Below are 15,105 nucleotides of genomic sequence, written 5' to 3'. Positions count from 1 at the left end.
TCTGAAAATATTGACTGTCTTGGATAACTGTCAAAGGCCAGATCAGGGTTTGTTGCTTGATAAAGCAGATTCCATGTGATATTTTACAAAGCATTCTGTAGTTTCTCCTCAGTAGATTGAGAGAGAGAGAGAGAGAGAGACTTTCCTGGTAATATATTCGGAGGGTCTTTAACTGTTTTGAAGGACCAAAATGATATGGGGCTTGGCCACTCAAGCCATTAGGTAAGATAGAAACTTCAGGTTAACAATGAGCAATGTTGCCTGTCTCAGGTTCTGCCAGGGAGCTGGATGATTTTATTAAGAAGGATATGCTGTTTGAAGTTAAAAAAGAAAAGGAAAAATATTTAAATATGGGCTCAGAAGTGGATGCTAAATGTTCTATTTTAGAACAAAGAAAAATTAAGAAATTAAGGAGAGATATTGAGGAATACCAGAATGACATTAGTTACCCTAAGCCACCTGCTATAAAATGGGAACACAACAGCAGAATTGGCTATAAGAAGAGTAACATTAGGTATGACTCTAGTAATATTCCTGAGGAAGAAGAAGGGTGGATTAATTACGATACTGAATTTCCACCATTAAATAGAACGAAGCACCATGGAAATGACAATAGATATCAAAATTTTCAATGGAGGGGAGGGAGAAGGGGGAGAGGGAGATATTAGATGTAGTTACTAATACCCTCGAACCCACCCACATTTTTTCCCCTGAGGAGATGGAAATTATGACACAACAAGTGAGCCCTGATATCAGCTTGACAGTGGAGGACGAGTTAAGCACAGGTATCCTATGTACAGGAACTACATATTCACTTAATAATTTTTCCATTTACAATTTTAGCAATGTTAGCATTAACAAAACACATTTTGATATTTTAAGTAAGGGGTTTAAATTCATTCCTAACACGAAAGGTGACCTGGTTCAGTCCTTAATAGATATGAAGTTGTTCCTAAGGAAAGTGAATCTTTGTGTCACACTTCCCCCTAAGGTGTTGGATGAAAACCGCCAGGAAAATATACTCATCAGGAGAAGTACATATAATCCCCCCTATCACCCCCAGATTAGAAACCTTGACCTGATATTAGAGAAGAAAATTAGAGAAGAATTTAAATTTGTGGAGAGAGAATATAATATCACAAAAGAAGAACATAATATATTAAATGAGTTAAGGTTCAATAATCAAGTCAGGATTATGAAACCTGACAAAGGGGGAGGGGTGGTTATAATGGAAAACATTATCTATGATGGTAAAATGTATAGTATCTTAGGTGATGGTAACAAATATAGAATAGTTTCTTTAAATGAAGTACAATTAGCCTACCAAAAAATAGATAACATTTTAGACAATTTGCTACTGGAAGGCATAATAGATGTTAAATTACATCAGTTTTTGTATGTACCTAAACCAAGGATACCCATTATTTTTGGGATACCAAAGGTACATAAGAATGTCAGTGACCCACCGTTAAGACCGATAGTCTCAGCGGATGGTTCCAAGACTACCAGCTTGGCCAAATATGTGGATATAACAGCAAAACATATTTGGGCCATGAACAAATATATATTAAAGGATTCTTGGGACCTATTGAGGGACATTAAGTCAGATTTATTCTCAAATGATCTCATTTTTGTGACAATTGATGTCATTGATTTATTTTCATGTATACCCCACCATGAAGGTATGAGATCATTTGAGGATATGATTTTTCTTGACAAAAAGTTGTCACATTTGGAGAAAAATGCAGTGGTAGCATTGGTGGATGTTGTACTAAAGAATAACTTTATGGTCTTTAATGATGAGTATTACCAGCAAATTAGTGGAGTAGCAATGGGTGCGGCTTGCGCACCCACATATGCTAACATTGTGTTAGCAGCTTGGGAGTCCAATTTTGTTCACAACTCAGAATATACTCAATATTGGACCCTTTACAGGCGGTTTCTAGATGACATAGTTATTTTTTGGATTGGGGGTAGTGAAAAACTATCGGAATTTATGAATTATCTACAGAATACTACTAATTTTTTAAAATTCACGTTTACTACGTCCGTAGATAGGTTACAATATTTGGACGTTGAAATATACAAGAACGTGAATAATAGGGATTTTGAAACCAAGGTTTTTAGGAAAAACACCTTCTGCAATTCCTATTTACATTTCACTAGCGCGCACCCCCCACACTGTAAAAAGAATATTGTCAAGGGACAATTTGTGAGGGGGTGTCGTATGACTAGTAAAGATGATGACTTTATTAAGGAATGTAACACACTGGAGGGAATGTTTTTAGCCAGGGGCTACCCCTATGAATTTGTTTCAAGAACTAGAAAAGAGGTAGAGGAAAATAGATTAGGTAAATATAAACCTATAAAAGGTGTAGAATTAATAGTAAATAATGTCAATTTGCCATCTTTTAATAAGCAGAATAAAACTAATGTAGTCAATGATGGACAGTATAATTCAGCATTAGTGATGGAGTTTAATAATTTGAATATCAAAGTAAGAAAGATTTTCCACAAAGAATGGAGCAATTTTGTTTCATACACTGACATCTTGAATAACAAGAAAGAGATGCCTAAGGTTGTATACAAAAATGGCAGAAGTATTAAAAATTTGTTGGAAAATAATAAAACAGGTAATAGTAATGAAATTTCTACGAAAATGTCACTATATGATAAAAATAGGAAATATGGAACATATCAATGTGGACACTGTAATCAGTGCCCACACATTAGTAACAAGATGGAAATTTTGGTATCAACAAGGGACATTAATATAACTGCCTCTGGATATTTTAACTGTGATACACAGGGAGTGGTGTATTTAGCTACGTGTTTGGAATGTAAGTCATACTATGTGGGGAAGACTGAGAGGGTATTAAAAAAGAGAATTTATGAGCATATTTACGAGATATCTAAGAGAAAAGAAACAAATGCTCTGTTCAAACACACGTTAGATTGTAATAATGCCAAATTCACCTTCTTTGTATTGGAACAGGTCAAAAGAGAAATAAGAGGGGGCCCTTGGGAAGAAAAATTAGAATTTAAGGAGCTCTGGTGGCAAATTTTATTAGATGCTACTAATTTCCCAGGGCTTAATGACCACATTTCCCTAACCTCAGTGTTAAAACTAAGAGCAGCCAAGATTTAGCTTTATTTGTAATTGCTCTTTTAGGTCAGCAGATGGTGCTAGTAGGCTAGGAATGAATTTTTCATGAAACAAAGAATACAAAAGGTTTTAAAAGGTATAAATATTTAGTAGTTTTTATTATATTTGTATTTATTTATTTAATGTGGTTTTAAATAAATTGAGTGATCATGAATTTTAAACTAATGAAGAAGGGAGTTTTTTTTAAAATCAAATATCGAAGTGTGTTTTAATAGTTGTAAATGGTAACTTCAAATGAGCCTTGTAAACAGATGTTTTCAATGTTAATTATGAATTTAATGAATTTTATTGGTCGGCACAGACCACATGTGAGTATATTAGGTGATTTTAAATTACATTTGTTAGTCTGAAGAAGTCTTACATGTTTGTGGAGACGAAAACGCATTGTGGATGTTAACAGCGTTTACCTTTTGCAGTGATTAGTTTTCTGTGCTTGCAATAAAGTGTGTTGGTCATCGCTGGTGAACTGCTTCCGTGGTTATTGGATTTATCTGCCAGGGAGCTGTTTGCTGAGTTAGGTTTGGCTCTCTTATTTAACAAGTTGTTTTGAGACCATTTTGGCTAATATATCAATATAGCTGGGTGCTCTCTTGGCCAGTGGTAAGTCTCTTAATATGGCTGTATATTTAGACATCCAGTGGGGTACACATACTGTACTTAGGTGAGATTTAAGCCAGTTGGGGACATTGTCTCTTTCTGCATTAACTTATTATTCTGTCTGTACAACATGAAGGTGCAAAGCACAATTAGTCATATGAATACTCCTCTTAATCTGGGGCCTGGTCTGTTTTCTTCATAAGATACATTTATTTAGCTTAATAAAAGTTTATGGCTGTGTTTTATTCTTTAGCTAGGATCCAGTGATAGCTAAAATCTGAGGTTGCTGCACACTTAACCAAGCCTCAAGAGTGGTCTGCTTATTGTTGATAATTGCTATGCTTTTGTTAAGAAGTCCTATCTTTAACGGTTTTGTAAAACTTCTCATACTACTAATAAGAACTGAAGGGATGTTACAGGACAAGGGATTACATGTATAGATCCACAGTGTGTAAGTAGGTAAGGATTGATATAATCATGGGATAACTTCTTTTGCAGAATTCTGAGATATTTGGGTAGTTCTTGAGGAGGAAACGTTTCATGTCAAACTGTTTTTAGAAGATGTATAAGAATATTTTCTTTTTTGTAGAGTGTTGGGAGACTGAATTATGTACTTGCTACAGAATGGAAGGTGTGGGTAGGGTACAGAGGAATGACTGTACACAAAATAAAGGATGGAAGAAAACAGTAATATACATAGCAAGCAAAAACACTAGATTTAAGTGGGTCATTGTGTTAGTTGGAATGGGGAGAGAATGAGTAGTGACATTAGGGAAGGACAGAAGTGGTAAGGACCCTAAGCAATAAATTAATTTACTGGATGGGAATAATTGTTGGGAGAAAAGAGGGAAGCAATAGATTGTAACTGCATAGTTGGAATGGGGAGAGAATGAGTAGTGACATTAGGGAAGGACAGAAGTGGTAAGGAACCTAAGCAGTAAATTAATTTACTGGATGAGAATAATTGTTGGGAGAAAAGAGGGAAGCAATAGATTTGTAACTGCATAGTAAGTATTTTGTAAAAAAAAAAAAAAGGAATACAAGGATAAGATGACATTACTTTGTTGTTACCACTAGCATGCAGGAAGGCATTCTGAAAATTCTTGATCAGTTGATGTCAAAGTGTTATAGCTGTGATTTGATGTGAACTTTAGTTTTGAATATATGTGACATAAGTCAGTGCATTTTATCGAATGAATGTAACTGTTCTGGACAGTATGGTATAATGATATCACAGTGTATGTTGTTTTTTTTTCCCCAGGTAAATATGAAGGTAAAGAAAGAAAGAAAAACCTTTGTCAGGCCATTTAAAAGATTTAAAAGAAAGCAAGGCATTAGAGTGTTGGGAGAGTGGAAGCCAGTAGAAATTGACACCGAACTCTTTGATGGGCAAGAACTTGAGGGAATGACTTGCTTTGAAGAGCTCACGGCGTATACGTTAAGTACTTCTTCAAATGATTTAAAAGAAAAGGGTAAGAAAAGAAAGATCAGTATCGCAGAAACCGATGACTCTATCTTAAGGAAGAAGAAGAAAAAGAAACTAAAGCTTCACAAAGATAATAGTTATGAAGCAGTTGGGTCTCTCAAAGGTGGTGAAAAACGAGCATCAGAACAAAGTGAGGATAGAGTGTACCCAGAAGAGCAGTGCAAGATTAAAACATTTGGTATAACCACTGACACTGTGGCTGAAACAGAAACATCTGCCATTCCTGTTAAGATTACATCACGTAAAAAAGAAAAACGGAAGAAAAAGAAAATTGTCACCAGTAGTTCTGTGGAACAGGGTGCTCAACTTTCTAAAGCTCCTCAAAAAGTAAGAAACTGGACAGCATCTGCCTTGTGCAGTCAGTCTTCCATGCCTTCTTCTCAGCCAGCTGATGTGTCTGCATGGAAAGACCTTTTTGTTCCAGAGACAGTCTTGAAGGCATTGCGATCCCTTGGATTTAGTGATCCAACACCTATTCAAGCACTGACATTGCCTTCTGCTGTTAGAGATAAAATGGACATTCTTGGTGCTGCAGAAACAGGTAAGAAGTTAAACGGTACTCAAGTGTACTAGCCTTTGATAGCATTTAGTCGAAAAAACAAGCATTTACTGTATTTTGTCTGTGTGTGTAGAAAAAAACTAAAAAAACCCAAAAAAATACTTCTGCTTTCCTAACTTTCCTAGCTAGTTGTTCCAGTGATCAGATTTGCTGATCCCTGGGCTTTGTATTTGGTTCCTGTGTTCCTCCATTTTCTTGTGTGGCCAGAGGGAAGTTTCTTTACTCACCAGTGAGAGTGGGGAGTACTGAGCTGCCTGTTTGTCCTCATAGGAGTGGTTAGAGACAGCAACTGGTAATTCATTGGCCATTTTGGGTAATTTCCTGTTTTTTTCCAGCCCCCTGCTATAAAGCGCGCTTTAGCGCGGAGTTGCCACAGGAGCAGTGGCGGTTACTCAAGGTTAAACTATTCGGGCTACCTAAAGTCCACTCTTCAAATTTTCCCTTAAAACGGCCTTCCCTGAACTGTACTGCTGATCTAACCAGCGTATTCTGTATCTAAAAAGCTCAGCTCTACTTGATTCCTAAGTAGAATATTCTCTATCTGTAAAGCCTAGCACTTGCTCCTAAAGTACTTTTTTACTTGATATAGCACTTTTATTATACATAGTACCCCACCAGCCAAAAACCCCATTCGATCACCCAATCCCCCGGAGTCTTTTAAAGTCCTTGTCTATTCCTTCTAGCATGTCAAGGGATCAGTTGCTAGTGTCCTCTCCTGCTCAGCTGGTGAATCTGGGAATATTGAGGCAATGTTACAATTGTCTCATGTACACGGACAACCCTCTCCTTCTCCCACAAAACACAAATACATGCGAGAGATGCAACTATATAGCCAAACTGGAGGCTGAGCGCTCTCAACATAGGACTGGTAAGACCAGACAGGAGGAGAAGGTAACCACACACACCACAAACCCAGTCTCACATAGTACTATCACAACTTCAAATCATACACATAAATACATAAAGACATATTCGGAGGCTCTGATCAAAAATCTACCAAAACAGCAGAGGCCACCAAAGCAGACACCCAAACAACTGCCACCTCAGGACACAACACATGCAACACATAGACCACATAGTCAGTGTGCCAAACAGTCACAGCCCTTAAGGCCAAACACAATGCCAGACACACTCGTCATTGGTGACTCCATAGTCAGACACACTGACGTCCCGCTCACCAGATTGAACAAGGAAAAGGTCACAGTAAGCTGCCTGTCTGGCGCTAGAATCCGCCACATAACACAAGCACTCAGGTCTCTCAACAGCAGGTACAAGTACGACTCTGTCGTTGTCCACGCTGGTGTGAACGACCTGAGACGTACCTCCTTGGACTACATGAAAAGCGACGTAGAGGAGCTCTCTGATTATGTAGCCCAGGCAGGTATGACCCTGACCTTGAGCAGTATCCTACCTTCACCAAGAATGATGCCACAATACAGAGACAAGATGATCAACTTTAATAATTGGCTTAAACTCTGGTGTCATTCAAAGGGGATCCAATGTCTGTCTGCCTGGGATGACAATGCTGGACAAGCCATGCTGCTTCGCAAGGGACGGCTTGCACCTGTCACCCCTGGGCTTCCGGATATTGGCAAAGGCTCTTACCACCCCCATAGTGCCTTTTTTAGGCAAGGCTCAAATTCTAAACCTACCACCCTAGAACACAAAAAAGGAAAAAAACTAAGGGTAATGCTGCTCAATGCCAGAAGTCTCAACCTCAAGATGCACGCACTCGAGGCCCTTCTCAGTATGGAGAACATCGATGTCTGTGCTGTGACTGAAACCTGGTTCAAGGCTCCCGAGAGCACCCCGGCACTATCAGGCTTTACCTCATATCATGCGTTCCGGCCCCAAAATCCGGACAACACCAAGAAAGGAGGGGGGGTGTCCATATTCATCAAGAACACCCACACCTCAAGGTTGGTGGCAACGCACGATGCATCTGAGACCATCCAGGTGCAATTAACCATAGGCAAGACTGCTCTGCAATTTGTAGCATGTTACAGGCCACCCTCCCAATCTCAGGAACCTCACATAGCTTTCCTGAAAACACTGGAAGGGATAAATGCATCTCCAAACACCATCATACTAGGTGATTTCAACTACCCGAATATAGACTGGGATCACTACTCAAGCCCCAACACTCTAGCCCAAAGGTTCCTAGAGTTCATAAACTCAAATGCCATGGAACAACTAGTCACCATCCCCACAAGAGGAGATGACCTACTAGATCTCATCATCACGAACATGGGGTCACAATGTTCAACACCGGAAGTATACCCTTCACTGGTGAGATCAGACCATAAACTAATCTCACTGGAAGTCCACATCCCGCCCCCACCTGAGATAAAAAAGACCACAGTGAAGAACTTCTCAAAAGCCGACTTCACACTTCTAAAGGCTAGTGTGGTCTCTCTTAAGGCCCCCGAGACTGCGGAAACCATTACTCAAGCCGCTGAATCACTTACAAATGCCTTTTACCAGCACCTACAGGACTGCATGGATCAGGCAATCCCAAACAAAACAAAGACTCTTTGTACCAAAGGCAAGCGTCCAGTTTGGTGGACCCCAGCCATAATTTATTTTATTTATTTATTTATTTTATTTTACATTTGTTGACCGGGCTAGTCTAGCTGGAGATATTTCCATTTTCAGTAGAGGCCCGGGGAGAAAAGCTCCACATACTTAATAATAATAATATATAAAAAAGCAAATAAGAGGAAATGCCACATACATTAGGAAGGAATTAACGTAACCTTTTAAAGTAAACCATTGGGATAAAAATGTGGAAGATAACATTTACAACATTTATTGGCAGAGTAATAATGTAAAGGAAGAGAGAGAAGATAGGTTACAGGCTAGTAGTAGAGTATTAGTCAGGGTTGCAGCAAGGGCATAACCATTGAAGTTTTAGGTGATTTTTAAGATTAAGTTTGAAGAGGGGAAAAGAGGAAATAGAGGTAAGGTTGGGTGGCAGCATGTTCCATTGCTTACCTGTGGTGGTGGAGAACAAGGAGTCACCAGCTAAGTTGTTAGATTTGGGTATATAAGCTAGGAGTTTATTAGAGGAGCGTAGGGAATGAAGATTGTTATAGGGTGTGATAAGATTGTTTAGTGTAGGTGTGTTGTTAGGAAGGTAGAAGATTTTGTGAGCAGTTGTTAGTTGAGAGAATAGCAGCGCATTTTGCAGTTCAAGCCAGTCTAGCTGGTGTAGGTTAATGCAGTGATGGGTTCTATAGGGCTTACCAGTTACAAACCTTGCAATACTGTTGTAGGCTTTGGTAAGTTTGTTGAGATTGTTTTGCTTTAAATTGGTGTAAATGGGAGAAGCATAGAGGAGGGTAGAGAGTAAATGAGAGTGGGCCACGGTAGTTCTTGCTTTTGGGGTGAGGAAGGGTCTTATCCTATACAAGGAGCCTAATTTTCTGTTAACGGACTTAATGGTGTTATTAATATGATTGTCAAAAGTGAGTTTATTGTCTATTGTAACTCCTAATAACTTGCAGGTCAGGTGATATAAGGGTTCCATTACTAGCTAGTATGGAGAACTGTATGGGAGGGGTCTTGTTGTTGGGAGTAATCAGAAGTAATTTGGTTTTTTTGGCATTCAAGAGTAAGCACCGGTTATTGAACCATGTTTCTACTATGGAGAAGACAGTTTGGCTTAGGGATTTCAGCTCAGGAAGAGACTTAGCACAACAGATGATAGTAGAATCATCAGCATACTGTATGCAGGTGGATTGAGGAATAGCTACATGAAGATCATTTATGAACAGAGAGAAGAGAAGGGGTCCTAGAATAGAGCCTTGAGGAACTCCTAGTAAGACAGGGAGATATGAAGACAAGTGATTTTGCCACAAAACAGCTTGTTTACGGTTGCTGAGGTAAGACTTGAACCAAAGGATAGAATTAGAATCCAGAGAGAGGGATTGCAGGGTATTTATAAGTAGGGAGTGATTGACCATATCAAAGGCTTTTGACAGGTCAATGAAGAGTGCAGATGAGAGGTAGTTATTGTTCCGGTTGGTGTTAATAGTATTGGTGAAAGATAGAAGGGCAGTGGTGGTGCTGTGAAAGGGTCTAAAGCCATGTTGGCAGCTGGCCAGGATGTTATTTTTAGTAAGGTAGTCTATTAGCTGATGATGGATACATTTCTCCATGATCTTAGCTAGGGGTGAGAGTAGTGCTGTGGGCCTATAGTTGGAGTAGTCATTAGAGTTGCCTCCTTTATGTAAGGGAATGATGTGTGAGATTTTCCAAAGATTGGGGATAGTGCTTTCAGAGATGGTACGGTTAATGAGAATAGCTACAGGATGAGCAATTGCTCTGGATGCAAGTTGCAGGTATTCGGCTGGAAGGTTGTCATCAGAGGGTGTACAGGGTTTTAGCTTGTGAATTAGTTTCTGGATAAAGGATATTGAGATGGGTTTTATCTTGAAAGTAGGAAGATTGTCATGCTGGGAATTAGGTAGGTTAGTGTTTGTAGAAGTTAGCTGTGTGGCCAGGGTTTGAATGGTCTCTGTAAAATAGGTATTGAAGGCATTGGCAATTTCTAGATTGTTTTTGTTATCTGACTCTAGGGGTGGAGGGGTACTAGAGTGGCCGGGCTGAAGAAGGTTATTAATGGCAGTCCAAAATTTTTGTGGATTCTTAGAGTGAGATTGTTGAAGTTTACTGTAATAGGCTTGTTTGTCAGAGAGTATGGCTTTTTTAGTAGTATTACGTAGTTGTCTAAAGTTTAGGTGTTCTGAGACATCTCTAGTTGCTCTCCATTTAGCCCAGGATTTGTTTCTTATAAGTATTTTTTGTTTTGTGTCTTTTGAGAGCCAGGGAGCAGATTTGAACTTTATCCTAATAGATCTTTTGGGTGCGTGGGTATCTAGTATTGTTAAGAATTTGTGGTTAAAGTAGCTGACAGCTTCATCTAGTGGGAGGATTTTTAGGGGACTCCAGTTGCAGGCATTTAGTTCCATTTGAAATAAGTCAGGATTAAAATGTTTCTTAGTTCTGGCAGTAATAAACTTGGGAGGTTTGTTTATGTCATTTTTGTGCCTGATGATATACGTGGGCTCTACAACAAAAGGAGGAAGCTACTACAAGATAGAGCAAAATCCTTAAAAGGGAAAACACCCTTGATCATTATAAGTAAAAAAATTAAGATCTCTCATAAAATCATCCAAGGCAAATTTTGAGAGAAAAGTCGCTAAGGACTCTAAGGACAATCATAAGGCCTTCTTTAGCTGTGTTAGAAACCTGGGAGGAAACTCCCAGATATGCTCAGAATTAGTTCAAAATGATGTAAAAATTACTGAACCTACAGACATTGCCAACATACTGGCTGACAGGTTCAGTGCAAACCCCCCCTCCCCCCTAAAAGGTGAGATATCTATACCAGAGAATTATAGCCCCCCAAACATCTCTAACGCTCAGGTGAGAACTGCTCTCTCCAAGGCAAAAAACACAGCATCCATGGGACCAGATGGTGTCCCCGGATGTGTGCTCCACGAACTCAATGAGGAATTAAACCCGCAGTTAGGGCAGCTGTTTAATCTTAGCCTCACCTCAGGATACGTGCCTAAGGAGTGGCGTACGGCAATTGTGGTCCCACTTCACAAAGGAGGTGCCTCCACCGACCCGGGAAATTATCATCCCATCAGCTTGACAAGCTTGATCTGCAAAGCTATGGAGAGGATCATAATGGAACTCATAAATAAAGACACAGGAGACTTGCAGACTTTGGATCCGACCCAGTTTGGCTTTGTCAAGGGCAGATCATGCCTTTTAAACCTGGTGGACTTTTTCGAAACAGTCACCAAGGCCATTGATGAGGGAATGGCAGTCCACACAGCCTACCTCGACCTGGCAAAGGCTTTCGACACAATACCCCACTCAGGTATCATTGAAAAACTCATCAGCTTAAATGTAAACCCATACGTCACAAGATGGGTTGCAAATTGGCTAAGTGACAGAACCCACAGGGTCAGAGTTGCTGGCGCCATGTCAGACTCAAAGCCTGTCACAAGTGGTGTCCCACAGGGCTCAGTCCTGGGTCCTCTCTGTTCGGCATCTACTTTTGAGAAGTACAAGCAAACACAGGAGGATTATGGCTGACAAAATTTGCAGATGACTGCAAACTGGGCGCCATAGTTGAGAACACATCTGACACAGATATCCTTCAGAAGGGTCTTATAGAAACGGAAAACTGGTGCCAGAACCATGGCCTAAAGTTAAATGCCAAAAAATGCATAGTCATACCCTTCGGGAAAAACAAGGTTACCCCTAGCTACCATATAGGCGGCAACCCACTAAGCACAGAAGAGGTTATCAGGGATCTGGGTACCCAGGTTGACAGTAACCTTTCATTTGATACTAACGTTGCCAAAGTAGTTAGGAAGACCTTCTACATTGCCCACCTGATCATGAAGGGATTCACATCTAGATCAAGGAAAGTCATCGTCCCCCTGTACTCATCACTCATCAGGCCAATGATTGAGTACAATGCCCCATTCGGAATGTATCTGACACGACACCTGCAGCAACTGGAAAGGCCCCAAAAGTTCCTCACCAAAAGGATAAAGGGTCTCAAAAATATGTCCTATGCTGCCCGACTGAAGGAACTTCAGCTCTACTCAGTCACTTATCGTCTGCTCAGAGGTGACCTGTGCCTGACATACAAGGCCATGTCCAACCCAGAATTGATGAACATGCTTCACCTCAAAAAATCTAGATCCCTCAGAACTACAAGGGCGGGAGACTTAAACCTTGACACGGTTATTAATAGGACGTGCTGGAGGGACAGATTCATCACCCAGAGACTCCCTATGCTGTGGAACAAAATCCCGGTACATGTGAGGCAGAGCACCTCACTGGCTTTGTTCAAGAGAAATCCTGACCAATGGATGGGAGATCGCAGATATACCCCAGGGATTATCTCAGTGTCACTGCTTGACAGAGGCACAGCAAAATAATGGGCATAGTATCCTCCAAACTAAAGGGGTGGCGAAAGTCACAAAACTCTGGCTAGGCTTATAAATGCCCTTGGGCAGATAGCGTAGTATGAACCTATGAACCTATGTAGCCGTTAGTACGAGTGCCTCTTATCACTAAGGAATTAAAGATAGCATTTAAAAATAAAATTGGTTGATTCAAAGTTATGTTTGTGTATGTGTGTGTTTGCATATATCTATATCTGTCTTACTTGAAGAATGACTGAGCTCAGTCCTTGGTATACTTTTCTCGGGCATGGTTACTTACAAGAAGTGATTTTTTTTTTCTATTTTTTTTTCTTGGTAGTTTTAGGAGCTTGTCTTGTCAGTATCTGAAAAGCAGCCAATTCTTTGCAATTGGAGGATGGCATAGCTTTGTTTTTTTTTTTTTTTTTTTTTTTCCTGTTTCTAGTCCAAAGGATTATTTTGTTTAACACATGCTTGCTTTTGCAGTTCTTGATGATTAATGATACCAAGTAGTATAGGAGCAACATTGATGTTTCACTAACTTTTCACCCTCCCTGACCAAAGAACAATGGCTCGGTGATGCTCCTCATCCCTTCTTACCCTGAGACGTTCTGCAGTGGCTGGGGCCTGTCACTAAGCCCAGGTTGCAGGTACCTGTGCAATCATCCACCCTTTCTGACAGAGGATCATCCTTGTTGAGTGTTTAACATGTTTCTTTTTTCTAGACCAACAGCATTTTACATTTATTATTTATCTGCAAAGTACCATGGCTGCATTTTTCAGAATTTAACTCCCCTTTCATTATTTACTTGTAATACTGCAGTCTGCTCTATTAATACTTTTTATTGTTACAGACTAGTGTTTTAAAACAACACATACGCTGCTGTTTTTTCTGTATTATTTTCATGCACTGTTTGTAACTAGTTACGTGTCTTGATCTAGAATAGACCCTTTCAGCAGTGACCCAAACCACTAGCACAAGCCATGTTATGCCAGGCAGGTAACTGACAGAGAGAGAGAGAAGGAGAGAATTAACTCTAGCAAAAAAAGAAGAAATTTGAAAATATTGGACTTGACTACGTTTCTCATTTGCATTTAAGGGAGCAATATTTATGGCAGAAAGTGCCACACATACAATAAATTAGATTTGTTGGCGTCTGTGCACCAGCATTGTAGGAGCCAAGAAGTAACATTAGTTAGGTAAGCAGAGGTAAATCAGAAAATTGTGAACTTTGTTACATTTGCTTCCCTTTGATGAGACTGTGGTACTTTATATTTGCTGAAGTCTGTGCACCAGCATTGTAGGAGAAAAGATGCAACATTAGTTAGGTAAGCAGAGTTAAATCATAGAATCACGAACTTGGTTGTATTTGCCTCCCTTTGATGAAACTGTGGTACTTTCTGCCTGATTTTGCAGTAACAAAATAGAGAAGAATCTCTTTCTCCAGGAACTATCCTGATATTCTGATCAGAATAACCAAAATTGGAATAAATGCCACCTTGGGGCTCTCCTAGTAATAAGCAACAAAAAAATGAGTAAATGAATGAAGCTGTGTGTAGCTGTGGACGGTATAATATAGCTAAGATCTAGTAGTTGGATCCCAGACTAATCAGGTTTAATTAGTGGTTCTGGCAACTGATGGAGCAGCAGGGAAGGGATAGATGTGCCCATCCCAGGTGGGAGGGTGCTTGTTGATATGCTTCCTAAGGGGTTCATGGTCCAAAGAGGGGAGTTGCCCTTTGATGTAAACAATGGGCATGGTTAATGGGAAAGAGAAGTGGGTAGGTCATTACAAAAAAAAAAATGGATGGAAGCATAGATGAAACAATCCCCCTGACCATCCTCAGCACCCCCCCCCCCCAAAAAAAATGAGCAAGTCCAGGGAAGTTGGAGAGTAGCTGGTAGGCCCTGTGGAAACATTGGGTACTGAGGATTGGTAGCAATTATATTTGAAAAAAAAAAAAAAAGATCTTGAAGTTATAGGTAGTGCTGTGAAATGAATAAGATAAGCGATCACAGGTCTCAGTGTAGCTTGAAAGAAATGCTTGCCATGTGTAGAAATATAGAAGGCTCATTTAAGGATCGTTAACTTAAATACTAAGGTACATTGATAGTCCTGTACTATCTGAAGCAGTCACTAACTGTATCTTTTTGTGAGTATAGTAAGTTGATTCCAGTAAGCGTTTACTATTAATCTTCCTTAGTTTTGGTGGGACAGAGTACCAGAAAGAGGAATATTGTGAAAGGAATATATTGGCCTCTCCTTGAGATTTGTTCTTGGGACAGTAGGTTAACAGAAACATTAATTGATGGCCTTAATCTCTGGGTTGTGATTGTAATAAG

The 15,105-nt window shown here is 39.8% G+C and overlaps 1 protein-coding gene across 1 annotated transcript in view; it reads left to right on the top strand.

Moving 5' to 3' along the window:
* The window catches only part of DDX24 (DEAD-box helicase 24), a 416,990-nt gene that overhangs the window by 93,898 nt on the left and 307,987 nt on the right, over window positions 1-15,105 (top strand). Inside the window, exon 2 of the mRNA XM_044074590.1 lies at window positions 5,025-5,790. Within this exon, the coding sequence (XP_043930525.1) occupies window positions 5,031-5,790 (760 nt within the window). The 5' untranslated portion in view covers window positions 5,025-5,030. The remainder of the gene's footprint in view (window positions 1-5,024; window positions 5,791-15,105) is intronic.

Source organism: Protopterus annectens, chromosome 6.part0 (genome assembly GCF_019279795.1).
Source record: "Protopterus annectens isolate FY-2018-M chromosome 6.part0, PAN1.0, whole genome shotgun sequence".
In the NCBI taxonomy this organism is placed as follows: domain Eukaryota; kingdom Metazoa; phylum Chordata; order Ceratodontiformes; family Protopteridae; genus Protopterus; species Protopterus annectens.
The sequence above is the reverse complement of the archived record's forward strand: the minus strand, read 5'-3'. Positions and strand labels throughout refer to the sequence as shown.